This window comes from Electrona antarctica (assembly GCF_951216825.1).
Source record: "Electrona antarctica genome assembly, chromosome: 2".
NCBI classification, from domain to species: domain Eukaryota; kingdom Metazoa; phylum Chordata; class Actinopteri; order Myctophiformes; family Myctophidae; genus Electrona; species Electrona antarctica.
The window spans coordinates 17,910,575-17,925,339 of record NC_136807.1 but is presented as its reverse complement, the minus strand read 5'-3'; the positions used below and the strand labels follow the sequence as shown (position 1 = coordinate 17,925,339).

Sequence of the window (14,765 nt, the reverse complement as noted above, 5' to 3'; positions counted from 1 at the left end):
CATTGTACTTTTTATGACATCGATGAGCGGTGCTGCTCCACAACATGGAAACCAACTGATTACATTCTGTTAGAAATACACGAAGCATCTCACATTTAACTCCTTGAACACAAGAGGGTGGCAGAGCTCAACTTAGAAAGTGCCAGCCAAATCTGCAACATGAGCGGAGATGAGGCGGTCTTAGTTTTTGTTCGACATGAGATACTACCTAGACCGGGGGATCTGCGGAGGCCCAACGAGGCCTGCTAGCGCTTGATCACTGTTTTCATCAGCGGGAGACTGGATTAATGATTTATTATGCGCCGAGCATGCCCATTTCATCTCGTTTGAGCCATAATGCCAATAAAGACGGCGTGCAGGCACACGCGTGCACGCAGGGATTTTGGCCGTTTTTATGTGGACCCTAGCGGTGGTTAGTTAAAAATGCTAAAACATCCCCAAAAAATATTCAAGTTGCTGGATTAACCCCAATTAATCAAATCTCGTTCTCTCGGGCATGGCTACCTGTGCAAAGGTAACTTTATCTCGTTCTCTCGTTCTCAGGTTTCAAGGAGTTAATTTACAAGAAGTCTTACACAATTAGAGAATGGAGAAGAATAACGTTAGCGTGTTATCTCTCCTATGGTACCACATCAACACAGCATGGACAAAATTCTTTCGTTTTGGGTCTGAGAGGCTAAATCTCATCAAATGGTGGCCCGTGGCTCAAATGCTGATACCATAATGGTCCTTAGAGGTTGAGAACCACTGCCCTATAAGCATTAAGGCATAGAGGTTTATGCCTTTAACCCTTAGAAGAGCAAAGACGCCAATTGGCGTCTTCATCAGAATTCCGTAAATGAGCAATGACGCCAATTGGCGTCTTTCTCTTTTTTGATTAATCTAAACATATTAATATGCTCCGAAGCGCTGTTTAAATTCCTGAGCTTATATTCCAACTACATTACCCAGAAAACCCGTGTCACGTGACACACGTGTACGTGTTGCCATTGGAAGCTGGTCCCACCCCCTGTAAACAGTGGGGGCAGAGGGAGTCTTCATAGTTTTCATTGTTTTGCCTGTTTGCCGTCTCGCCCGAGCGATTTTCTAGCAGAAAAAGTTGAAAGCAGTACTATTTATTTGAGCGAGTTTTGTGGTAGTAGTATTGATCCATACGCGTCCCAGTCGCCTTCTCCAGGCGGAGTAGCCCTGGTCCAGTGCTTACAGCGAGACTCGCTGCTCCCTCCCTCCTTTTTTCATTGTCTCCCCATCGTCGTCCGATGAGCTATACCGGGAAACCATTGAAGAAGACGATCAACCCGGAATGTTTTGAGGTAATCTTATTGTAGAAAATGCCCTTCTATAGTGATCAGAAATCATAAGATGATCGCTACAAATAGATGCTTGGATAATTACTACTACTAGTCAGATCATGACGCCAGAATGACTCACCACGATGGCCCCCAGCCATTAGCCAGCACCGAAGGTGCTGGCTAATGGTGTTGGTCGGTGCATTGGTGCTGGCTAAGGGCTGGAGGGGGGGGTTGGTGTCGATCGGTTGGTTGGTGCAGTACAAATGTATCGTAGCAGGCATGCACGCATGGCAGTACAAGTATTTTATATTGTAGCGTGCCTTATAGGCGATCTGATCTTTAGAGTAATGTTCGCTCCTTTTATTTACTGTCTACAAAGACGGAGAACAAACATGCATCGTTTACTGAAGCAACGCGTGGTTATGATGACGTTGCTACAAGGATCGGAGGGGGGACGGGGAGTGAAGCTAACAGTAGCGTATTATATAAGATCTGTATGACGTTTCATTGACGTCTGAGCTTGCATGATAATTGCATTCATTGTATATTGTATACAATCATGATTGTACATTGTTTAGTGTGTCTCCGTGTGATGATGATGATGACGATGATGTCAGATAGCCTACGTCCCCCCCCCCCCCCCAACTGGCTATTGGCCGGGCTGACTACAGCTAAATGTTTACTTTTATATATTTAGAACTGGCATCGGAGGAGGAGGAGGATGATGATGATGATGATGATGAAGACGAAGAGTCAAGACTGCGATGGAGTTCTCCGACACTGAACCGGATGCATTCATTCATTTCAGTTGTTGTTTTTTTTTAAATTTAGCCTACACACACACACACCGTCAAGAACAACTGGAATGCAGTGGTTTGGGGACACTGGGGAGTTTGGGGACAACTGTTTTGTATGTAGGCCTATTTATTTTCTGTAATATTTATTATAATTGTATTATGTTAGTAGTCATAAAAAATAAAAGACAAGCTTTTACAATGAGTTAGACCTGTCATGGCTATTTTGTTCACTAGTCTGAGGTTTATGGTTTGACTAAGCGAGTTTCAACTGTGATTTACTCTGTAACGGTAGATGGTAAGAACCCAATTTTTTTGTTATAATACAGTATACATTCAAGTCTATATTTTGATACATATCATGGGCACAAAGTCATATCAAAACAATGTCCTTGGATGAGTTTTTTATCAAAACTGTTTCTTCACAACAGGTTTTTGAGATACATGCATGAATAGACACGGTACTGGTAAGACTATGTAAACATGGTATATATCAAAATGTGCGTTAGAATGTCTAATTTTACCCCAAAAAAGAATTGAGTTTATATGATGTTCCATTTCAGAGCTAGGGGGACTTTTAGCTGGATAGGTCAGATTGATCATGACTGACCATGCTATTTATAGATGGCAAAATATCTACAGTGGTACATGTGAGAAACTTTTTATTTTATTTTAATTGAACTAGACAACTCACCCTTTAAAATGAGATATTGCATGGCTATGTACGCCCAGCAGAAAAAAAGTTATTTAGAAAATAAAACTTCAACCGGTCATAACTTTTTTTGTTGTCCTAGAAACACTACCCAGTGTAAATGCAGGCTCTTTTAAATGGCTTCCAACACCACAACTAAACATTTTATCAACTCAGTTCATTTTTTTCCTGGAAGCAGACAAGCCAAGCTTTCTCTGAAGGTCTTTCGTTGTCACACATTCACAACAGAGAATTTTCAATAAATCATTCAAAAACGCCATTCTGCCATAGAGAAGTCTAAAAACTATATAGAAATCCATGAAACTCTCAAAGAGTTAAAGCTGTGATGTGACAATCTAATTCTAAGCCAATTCTGTAGGACAATAACAGAGTGCTTGTGCATGTACCAACTTATTACTAATAGTAAAATCAGAGTGTGTGGACGTGTACTAACTTGTTATGAATAGTAGTAGCAGAGTGAAGGCTGCGAGGTAGAGGGGATGTTCCACTGATCACTGGTTTTGTCCATGTCATAGAGTCTGAAGATTAGAAAGCACATTAATCAATAATGAATAAATGCTGCACCATGTTGTATTATACAATATCACATAATATTATACGACTGGGCGATGTATATAACAATTACATTACAATGATTACATTTAAAAATACAGCAATAGGCAATTACTGATAAACCAGTACTAAAATGCACAACTAAACTTTTCCTGTAATTATAGTGCCCCCATCTGGCCAACCAGGGTCATATACCTTGGGAAGAATATGAACATGTAATTGTTCAAGTTTCACTATCATGACAATAATTAAGAATGATACCCACCTATGTCAAGCATCCACAGGTCTCCTAGGCGACAGCCACTCATGCCTCCATAGATAATGAGGCGTGACTTCTTGGTTGTGTTGCTGGTGTAAACGACTGCTGTGTGACTCTCTCTGGGCGGAGGCAGCGCACCAATGGTCACTGGAATGTCCCAACCAACGACGCTGGAGCCTGCCCTCAGCTCTAATGAGTACAGGTCATTCAGATACCTGGGGACATGTAAAGTAGTGTTGATGTGCGAGTATTGTGCGTTGTGTGAGTAGTATTGCTGTAGTATGTAAAGCAAGTTGATTGTGGTAGTATTATGCATGTCATTTTAACTGCATGAACCCTACTAGCATCCCTATTCTGTGCACATCATAATAGACGAGCTGCAAATATTTGGCAAAAATAGATGACATTCTGTAATAAATAGATGAACATTCTGAAAACATTTGGTGAAAACAGCAGATCGACAAGCTGACAATGCCAAGTTCAATAACATCCCACAATGTCCCCTTTGGTGACATTCCAAAAGGCTTGTACATAATTTCATCAATGGGGGGAAAATATCCATTTTTGTTTGTAAAAATCTTTGTTAATTTCAGTGTGTTTGTTTGTTGTTAGTTGTGGTGTTGTGCATACTGAATGTGGTACCTGGGGATGTTGTTTTTGGGGTCTTCACTGTCATTGGCCAGCCCTCCAAACAGATAGCAGCGGTTACCAATAAGAGAGAAGCTGTGACCCAGGCGGGGGCAGGGGGGTGGGCCATTCTTAGGAGACTTGGCTTTAAGACGCTTCCACTCCCAACGACTGGCCTGATAAATAATCAACAAAAAGATTATACAAAAAATATATATATAATAATAATAATAATTACAGACCCTGGTCGTAAAAAAACAAACCAATAGAATTATCTTTTATTCCCAGTGACTGGTGTGATCAACAATTTAAAAACTCTCTAGAACACCCAGGTTCTACATTTGTGGTTTAGAAGTGAATTTCCTACAGTTCTTAAGTGTATGTGTAATCTCCAGGGGCCCGATTCACTAAGCTGTTGACACCCATATTTTTAAAGGAAATGTTCAAACTTCCCACGTTAGTGGTCTAGAAGGCCTTCTAATGACATACACAGGGGTTTAAGCAAAAAAAAGAAAACAAGGCGGAAAATGATTATTCCTGAAATTTCATCTTTTGGACACTGCCATGATCCATATGGAGAAACTTCCATAACATCAGTGGTAAATAAGATCTGTGCTACTTTTAAGTCAGAATAGCAGGGGGAAATCGAATCGAGCACAACAGACTTCTAGTTGCGCACTGGTGTTGCTTGCAGCAAATAGCAGATATGCAAGGTCACAGCACGTAGCATTCGTGACACTGTGAGCTTGCAGATCTGCCATTTACTGTCCGCACAGCAGTGCGCACGAGTCACGACACCGGCACGCCAACACTTCGGTGTCGCCGTGTCGGGTTACATTCAGCATCGCGTGGTGCATTGGTGGTGATTATTATTTGAGTGCGAATGGAAGCTTGGTAGTTTGGACTTTGGAAAGATCTTGACTAGTAGCAAGTATATGCTGCGTTTTGATGACTTCATGTCATTCACAACGTGGCCATGGCTACTTATACCCCCCTTATTCATTTTCTTTGCAGATCCGCACTGATCTCATAAATGGCCCATATGAAGTCTTCTAGACGGAAAGCCTTCCCCAGGACGGAGAACTTTAAGCCCTGCATACAGTAAGCTTTCGTCCCATGTAAGTCTGCATCCGAGCAGACTAAAGAGCGACCCTCCGTAAAATTCACAGACAAAAAAGATTACTGAATCAGACTACTAACATGGGACGTTTGTAAAATTCCTTACACCCAAAATATGGGTGTAAACAGGTTAGTGAATCGGGCTCCAGAAGTGTACTTCCAACAGGTCCTAAGTGTATTTGTAGTTTAGAACTAGAGTGCTCAGTGCTCACCTGTAGTTCGTAGAGGTCATTGCTGTATTTTCCATACTCCACCATTCCTCCAAACACCAGCAGTCTGGTACCGTCACACACAAACCCATACGCTGCACACCCTGGGGGGATGTCTCCTCTGACAGCTGGGATGAACCACTGGTTGGTAGCTAGAACAAACATTAATAACACAAGAACGATAACACATTTTATCAATATACCCAAGCATTACTTGCCATGGGTGAGGGGAGAGAGATAAATGGGTAATAAACTTGTACTCGTTGGCCAGCTGCAATGTCTTCCCTAGGGGTTGTATAGCAGCTGAACAATCAGTGCAGCTAAACAGCATGTGCTCAGCTGGCACAGCAATCAAAATCTAGCATTCATTGGCTATTCAAATTAAAAAATAGCACTTTGTGCTGTTCCGAGAGCTTGTACATCTGTTATATTTGAGTGTGTAGTGTGTGTTTGAAAAATCTTTAAAGTGTTTGAAAACATTTTAAATTGAATAATTTTGATTTTTTTTTAACACAAATCTTCTCAGCTGGCAGTTCACAAAACATTTTCAGATGGGTGTCTGTGGCCAAATATATATCAATTAGGGGGTCCTCGGCAGAGTTGACACAAAAATGTTTGAGTTCACAAAACATTTTCAGATGGGTGTCCGTGGCCAAATATATATTATTAGGGGGTCCTCGGCAGAATCGACACGAAAACGTTTGAGAACTACTGATTTAGGAGGCATTTGTATAATCGGCCTCTGATCTTAAATTAAAGGACCACTTTAGTCTTCACCACTTTTCAACCTACGTTCATATAATTGGTCCTCACTAATGTTTGTCCGTGTCTCATAGGAGGGCTGTGGGCAGTTCAGAAACACGTCCAAAAGTGACATCATCAATGGGAAATCCAAGCTAATAGAAACCGCAGGCTTTCTATTCCTGAAAAGTTACAATGAGAAAATGGAAGCCATCGTTCTCACGATAATAAAAATCTAAATATTCTTTAAAAATCACACCCATGTGAAGTAAGTGGTGCAAATCCGTGTGGGTGTCCCCGGAACTTCCAGACCCACAGGAACGTGCCCAGGGTGCCGGCCCGGTTCCGGCGAGCCACCCCGCGTCCGACACGGTCGAGAAATGACAGAATTACCGTGTGGGGGTCCCTGGAACATCCAGACCCCCAGGAACGCGCCGAGGGGGCCAGGGCTGTTCCGGCGAGCCGCCCCGCGTCCGAAACGGTTGAGAAATGACGTGTGGGGGTCCCCAGGGGTCCCTGTACTGTACTGTCCTGTCACACCCGAAATCATCATATATAGAGTTAATATGTATATGTGTGTGTGTGTTAGGCTGCGCAACAATTACACTTGGTTTTGAAGACCAACCAAAAGCTGTTTTCGAGGGGGCACGGTGGCACAGTTGGTAGTGCTGTCGCCTCACAGCTAGAAGGTCCTGGGTTCGATTCCCGCTCGGGACGCTGTGGGTGCTGGCGGCGTGTTTCCTCCTCCGCGTCAGTGCCCATACCTGAGGCGGGGTTTGGCGAAAGGGCCTTTCTGTGTGGAGTTTGCAAGTTCTCCCCGTGTCCCCTAGGGTAGTACTAGGTACCCTCACAAAAACATGCAGTAATCCTGGTCTCTAAAGTCTAAACTGCCTCCCCCTGGCCAGTCGGGGCGCCTGATGGAGGGGAAAGGAACTGGTTGGAATAACGTGTTCCTTCCACGTGCTACGTCCAACCAGGGAAACTCCCCCCTGTCAGGTGTAAGGAGCAACTTGGACACTCAGGCATGAAGGAAGCATGAGTTCAAGTCTGTTGCTCTCCCCATGTCCCCCATATATGGGGACTAGGTTGGCGGAGGGTGTGTAGAGCCCAGGATCACATTTGATAATTGACAGTGACACAGGGGTGAAAAATGGGCTACAAAATCGTGGGATAAAAAAAAAAAAAGCTATTTTCGTGCTCAGACCCAGTACAGCCAGCCAGGGACAGACCCAGGCAGCCAGAGAGTAGAGACACACAAAGCTCCTTAATGAAGTGGTTGTACCACTTAAAAATCTTTAAAAAAACATCTTTAACGATGATGTCACTGGTGGATGGGTTTCTGAACTGCCCACAGCACTCCTATGAGGCACAGACCGAGTAGAAAACGTAGACTGAGTAGAAAAAGTGCCCCATGGGGCACAGGTCTCCACCAGGGCAGGTCAGGTTGTGGCCTACTGGTAGCGCTATAATAGGCCAATGTGAAAAGGGTGACATTTCTTCTTACGCCTTGGATGGCAATTGGATGATTTGAGGCATTTTGTTACAAAAATGTGTTTTGCAAAAATCCACCTGTTGGTGGCGCTATAACAGGCCAATGTGAAAATGGTGGATATATTCCTCAGCCTAGTAGGAAAGTCTGTGAAAGATTTCACAAAATTGCACGCCAATCCTGCAAACTTTGAAAGCCAATGTTGGCCAATGTTGTCAAAAACAACAAAAATTGTGGTATTTTATCATGAACAGGAAAAGGTAAGTTGAAAAGTGGTGAAGTGGTCCTTTAAGAGTGGTCAGATGAGTTGGAACATGGCCACATGCATTTTCAGATCTCAGCCTCGGGCAAGGAGGCCTAGTATCAAGAACACAAGGTTTTTGAACAGCTTCCACTAAGATACCATCACTGTTGAACAAGGCCTAACCACCGCCCGTCATCAGGCCATGCATGGACTTTTACTTTTTCCTTGTGGATGTACCATATGGATTTTGATTCTATCCTATGTGGTCTACCATCCTACGTGAACCTGATAATGCGTTTATACTAATCTAATCTCATGGACATAGAGTACTGAAGTCCTGACGTCACTCACTCATCCCCTGGGTTGCGGAAGTAATTTCTCTATGGAGAACATTGGGTCATATTAAAATTGTCCCATATAGAGCACCAAAGTCTGACGTCAATAACGGTAGAAGGCGTAAATCCACAGGTTCATGTACTTTTTATTTGCATTGTAATCCCCATAGGGGGATTTTAGATCGCCTCATATAAGAACTGAGTTTGAAAAATAAACATGTCATCCCGGCCGTTACACTCATTTTCGCTAGAAACGGACTGTATCATATTTGAGTGACTGATGGTCGTAAACGATACAGAGGCACCTCCCTGACAATATCGCCTAGACAGTTTGTTTATTTCTGGACCACAATGCTTATATGAGATGATTTTAAGATGAGCCCATGTTTATTCTCCATAGAGAAATTACTTCCGTGAACCAGGGGATGAGCGAGTGACGTCAGGACTTCGGCGCTCTATAAGCATTGCGGTCCAAAAATAAATAAACTGTCTCTAAAATCATCTCATAAAAGCAGCACTGTGGTCCAAAAATAAACACACTGTCTCTGCGATATTGTTGGGGAGGTGACTCTGTATTGTTTACTATAGTCACTCATATTTGATACAGTCCGTTTCTAGTGAAAATGTAACTAAATGTAATTCTGCAGCAGTAACAGTTGATTCTTCATATCCATATACGAGTGAAACCGCCAGGATCATTTGTTTATTTTTGGAACACAGTTCTTATTTGACGAAATATAAAAACGAATTCAGAATGTGGGGAAAACATGACCCAGATAGGATGTGTAAATTGCGTCAGACTTTGTGCTCTATACCGGCTACTATAATAGTATATGTAAACAGCGTCACACCTTATGTCTATTGTCTAACCACATGTACATACATACTGTACCTGCTGGTCTATGCTATGTATATAGATCATTTTTATTCTCAGATTCTCTCACCTAGAAATGAGAAAGTCTTTAGTTTACATCATCCTGACTTTTGGACCGCTGTTAGTCTGTATTCCGACATAATGTCCGTTTATATTTCTGACAATTGTCAACGGTACCTGTATTCTGACTTTTGTCATCTTGAAGTTTGAACTATTCCAAAAGTTGTCTGCCTATAATATACTGACTGCTGGCAGCCTGCTTAGTCTGTTGTCGGCCTGGATTCTGATGGCTGTAGTGGCTGTACTGCTGCTTGTATTATGAAACCATGTGATATTATCAATAGACAAACCTTGATATTCACTACGTGATCAATATACTAACCAGGTTACTTCATCATCACTTCACTAGAGGACAAACATGTATTTCTCGCACTATACAATTACAACGTTGAACAATTTAAAACTATAGAAATCATCTGACCTAGTCTAGGTGTATTTGTTGTAATATATCTTATACAGTAATAGTTCAACAATCTTCAAAAACAGCATGTGCACTTGTGCAGTTTATTATACAATTCAATACAATGTATATGCAGTCTGCTGTTCATTTAGAATCAACCTGTTTTTAACAAAAGTTTTCTGATATTTGTTTTGAAGAGGGATGTGACGTCATCAATGTTTTCTGTAAAACGCGCCATTTCTCTTTGTGTTACTGCACTCAGCACTGTTCTGTTGTTAGCATGTTCACTACACACAGTTAGCATGCTTACTGTTACAGAATCAGCTAACAAGTGTATTGTTGTGTACATCATCTATGATCGTTCCATTTTAATTAACAACATAGCCATGTTAGTTAAGTGTCCATATATGTCAGATAATGATCGCAACTTTTAGGACTGGTTGACACTGACAAAGTTCATCTTCTTGTTTGTTATTACAGTCGGCTAATGCCGGTAGTTAGCGTGGAAGTGATTACATTAGCCTCATAAGGTTAGCATGTTATGTACAACAACAGTATATATCCGAACTGACCTGTGTTGTAGACGTGCAGCTCGTCCACTATTCCTTCATTTCCTCCTCCAAACACCACCATAAGCTCCTTGATGGCCACGGCGCGGTGTCCATGTCTGGGACGGGGTACCGGACCGGTCCATCCCACGACCCGCTTCCAGCAGGGCTGGATGACCACCGGACCGCAGGCTTCTGTAGACATGGTGGTCGCTCCTCTTGGGAGGGAGACAGTCCTTAGTCCTAGTTCCAAGATAAAGTCTCTATATTTGTGTCAAACTAGCCCACAGCCAGCCGGTGGCTAATGTTAGCTCAACCAGAACCGGGCTAATGTTCCTCCGTGAAGCTAATCAGCTAGTTGAAATAAACCAGCTAACATGCGACAGGTTACAGTCGCAGTGAGCAACATGCAAAGAATAAAAAATACACTATACCCTATTATAAATATCCGCTCGTTCCCTTCAATGTGCCAGTAGATACAGAATGTTCTGGTTTTCCAAACTTAATACTCACTGCATACTGTGAGGTATGCAAGTCCACTCTACGTGTAGCATTAGCAATTAGCAAGCTAGCTAGCTAATCTAGCTACCAGAAATCTACGGGAGCCGCCATTTAGCAAAAAAGCCACTCTACAGAAGAAATGATATGTATAGTCCCAACAGGTCAAGTGAACGGAGATCCAACTATTCATCAATGCACGGCGATTCAATGCATTACTGTGAAAAGACTACTTTGTGTTTTTAACTTGCAACTAAATGTCAACAGCAGCACTTCTTAATGATGCTATGGGAGCCGCCATCTTGCTGTTAGCAGCCTGCATTGAACAAACTGCTAGAGCTAGAGCAACTGGAGGAAAATGGCAGCACTGCATTAATAGGCGGCTATGCTAACCTGACAATAACTGCCATCGTTTTAAACCATTTAATTCAGACTAATGTGAAATAAAGTTACTACTGGTGTGTGTGGTGCTATTTGTCACAACACCTGGCCTCTGTAGGTGAGTGTGAAGTCATGGAACCATGGAAGAATCAGGCTTAAGGAAACCAGCTGAGCTACTGCTGTTAGCAGCTAATGGGCTAACGATGTTAGCTACTGTCAGGTTACTAACTCAAGTCAAGACAGTTTGTACACAGGAATTATTGCCAAATTGATATAGAAGACAGAGTGAGCATTTAAAAACAACCACTCTTACTCCACACACACACACACACACATGTATATACATATATATGTGTGTATACATACACACACACACACACACACATATATATATATATATATAATTTATTTTTTATTTTTGAGTGGTGCAACCACTCCAAGGAACAGCAATGTCCCTATGTCCGTTTAGAGTACCAGTAGGGGCAAAAGTGGCGCTGTTGTGCCAGAGAGAGAGAGATAGTGTTGCACTGTTGCTAGCTCTGGTTGTCTCCACCAGGCCGAAGGCATGGGGAGAGAGTATGTTTTGCACTCCGTCCGTGTGTGTGTCCGTCCGTCCTTCCTTCCGTCCGTCTGTGTACAGCTAATCTCCGGCACCGTTAATCCGGTCGATGCCAAACTTTGCACACACACTCCTTGGATGCCAACGATGAACCTCTGCCCCGCATTTTCCAGAACGGCCTGTTATAGCGCCACCATGAGGCAGCTTTTCACATTTTTTACCTAAAACTGCACCGATCTTCGTGAAACGTTGCATGCACACTCCCTAGAGGCCAAGGACAAACCTTTGACCTGCATTTTCCGCATCTGCCTTTTATAGCGCCACCAGAAGGCCGACTTTTGTAAAACACATTTTTTTATATTACTCCTCCAGATTCTGTCCAAAAATCTCACAAATCGTTACACAGTATCTCTATGGTCATGTGCTCAAGTCGGATCTGTCCGATATTTCTTATTCCATCCTAATTGGCTATAATTGGCTTTCACAGTTTGCAAGATTGCCCCGTTTGGAACAAAAGCCTCAAATCATGAACGCAGCATGCAATTTACGTGAAATCTTTCACACATTTTCTTACTAGGCTGAGGAATATATCCCACCCTTTTCACATTGGCCTGTTATAGCGCCACCAACAGGTTGATTTTTGCAAAACACATTTTTGGAACAAAATGCCTCAAATCATCCAATCCAACATGTTTATATTACTCTTAAACATTTTGCCAAACATCTCACACCGTCCTATCCTCCTGGTGGAGACCTGTGCCCAGAAGGGCACTTTTTCTAGTTTCTACTGCTTCTACGATTCTGCCCTGCAGTATAAGGCTATGGGACTTTCAGTTTTAAATCTCAAATCGAAATCAGACCAGCCTCTCCTCTTTAGTGGAAATCTCACGAACGTTTGACCTACTTACCAATACAAAGACGGGTTGTGTCAATAGAAAGCTTACTTTCCTTAGTGGACGCACTCTGAGCCCCCCACCACACGTATAAACGGTACTTTTTGGGCAAAAAGGGATTTTGTTTCCACTGGAAAAAAAATACTTTTAGTTACTCCAATGCGCCCTCTACCAATATTGCCCAGAGAACTGCCTCATAGAGAATATTTTTCCTCCGGTGAAAAAAAATCCCTTTATGGCCAAAAAGTACCATTTATACGTGTGGTGGGGGGCTCAGACTGCGTCCACTAAGGAAAGTAGGCTTTCTAATGACACAACCCGCCTTTGTTTTGGTGAGTAGCAAAAACGTTCTTTTAAAATACACTAAAGAGGAGAGGCTGGTCTGATTTCGATTTGAGATTTAAAACTGAAAGTCCCATAGCCTTATACTGCAGGGCAGAATCGTAGAAGCAGTAGAAGGCTATGGACCAGAGCTACACTGTTGCCTGCTAATGAGAGAGAGAGGAGTTGGAGTTGCACCACTCAGTTCATACAGGTGTGATTTTTTTTATGCTGTGTTAGCATGCAAGCTTGGCAAGAAACCCAAGAGAACATATGGGACCAAATGATGATTGCCCCTTTATTGGGTTGTGTCAGAACTGTGAGCTGTCATAAGATCTGTTTTGGACATATGAGGTTTCTACCCAACAGACAATATAATGTAAATTTCATTCTTAATATTTGTTCTGGTACTTTGGTCAGAACAGAAACATAGTCAACTTAGAAAGATTATTTTAGACTCTAAAATTATCTTTTTTAAGATAATCTCTGCACCAATGCAACAGGTATTGCAGCATATCCTTGCAATAAAAGAGTCCAGTCCAATGCAACTCCTTACAATTGCCATTGGGGATAATGGTTGCAAGTATAGTTGCATGTTAGCCTGGCTTTTGCCAGACACATAACAAGGCGTCAGTTATGTCTGGCAGATAGTAACTAAACTGAAAAGACAGAGATATCTGGACTCGGAAGAAAAACAAAACTGAAACCTTGGCACTTACACTGAGGAGAGAAAAAGAAGGGGAAAAAACGATATTTTTTCACATCGCAGTCAGTCACCTCTTCCAGGAACACGTAGATGTGGTCCTCGCCTGCCTGTGCAGAGGTCCGTCCAAATATTGTGTTTACTGCCAAGCAGACACAAAGTAATTGTCTTCTTCCAGACAAGAACTGTGAACTGCTGAAGTATTGTATGGATCTGGATTGTAAGGATCCTTCATGTATCAATCGGCAGGTGGGATATCTCACTTGAAGTTGATTTTATACACACTGTAGAGGTGTACAGGATATTCATCACCTTTATGAACTGCTCTGCTCTGGTGTCTGTGATTTTATCCAGTTTGTCCCTCTCTGTCGGCTTTCTTATCCGTTGGTCTATTGCTGCAGCTTGGAGAGCTGGATACAGTTCTCAACCCAGGAACAGAGAGTTCCACCTGGTTTTGATGTCCAGTATGATATCATTGTGTGCTGAGGAAGTTTGAGGAGCACCTAAGATAAGATGTTTATTGTCACTGTATGGAACATACAACATTTTGTTTAGTGCATCCACATAAACAAATAGCGTAGCGGCATCAACAAAGAAAGAAAAAGATAGAGAAACATATTATAAACTGTTAGTCCGTCATAGTCAAGTCATCATAGTGTTGTCAATGAGAACAAATAGCAGCATCAACAAAGAAAGAAACACTGATAGAGAAACATCATAAACTGTTAGTCCGTCATAGTCAAGTTATCATAGTTTGTTGTCAATAAAAACATCCATAATACATAGGGACGGCAAAGTAGAGTGGCCGGATGGTAACCGCAAGGTTGCCAGTTCGAACCCATGATCTACTGCCATTTACTTCCATTGTAAAGAATCACACTTGCTTTTATCTCATTAGCTAAACTTTAGCTAATGCTTGAAATGCCAATTTCACTTGAAGTGTTTTTGTTGGTTTTTGACAGAAACTCAACCACCATCAAGAGGTTGTAAAGGAGCAGCAGGCCATGCTAGTTAGAGTACACCAAAGTCCTGGAGGAAGAACTTCACCTTAATTTATTCTCTCAATGCGCTATGTACTTCTTTGCTCATGACAAGCAGACATATGCCAGGCTCAGGCTGATTCCCCTCTAAATTTAATCTGGGAGGTAAAATAGA

The 14,765-nt window shown here is 42.2% G+C and overlaps 1 protein-coding gene across 6 annotated transcripts in view; it reads right to left on the bottom strand.

Annotated features, from left to right (window-relative positions):
- The window catches only part of hcfc1b (host cell factor C1b), a 41,763-nt gene extending 30,415 nt beyond the window's left edge, over window positions 1–11,348 (bottom strand). For 3 of the 6 annotated variants that reach the window (XM_079493265.1, XM_079493266.1, XM_079493267.1), the window contains exons 1-5: window positions 10,280–11,346; window positions 5,568–5,716; window positions 4,252–4,412; window positions 3,616–3,824; window positions 3,232–3,316 (exon numbers count right to left, since the gene is read on the bottom strand). In XM_079493265.1, coding sequence (XP_079349391.1) covers window positions 3,232–3,316; window positions 3,616–3,824; window positions 4,252–4,412; window positions 5,568–5,716; window positions 10,280–10,460 — 785 coding nt within the window. In that variant the 5' untranslated portion in view covers window positions 10,461–11,346. Of the gene's footprint in view, window positions 1–3,231; window positions 3,317–3,615; window positions 3,825–4,251; window positions 4,413–5,567; window positions 5,717–10,279 lie in introns of all 6 variants that reach the window. The other 3 variants (XM_079493262.1, XM_079493264.1, XM_079493263.1) reach the window with 2 other exon arrangements.
- Between the last annotated feature and the right edge of the window lie 3,417 nt (window positions 11,349–14,765).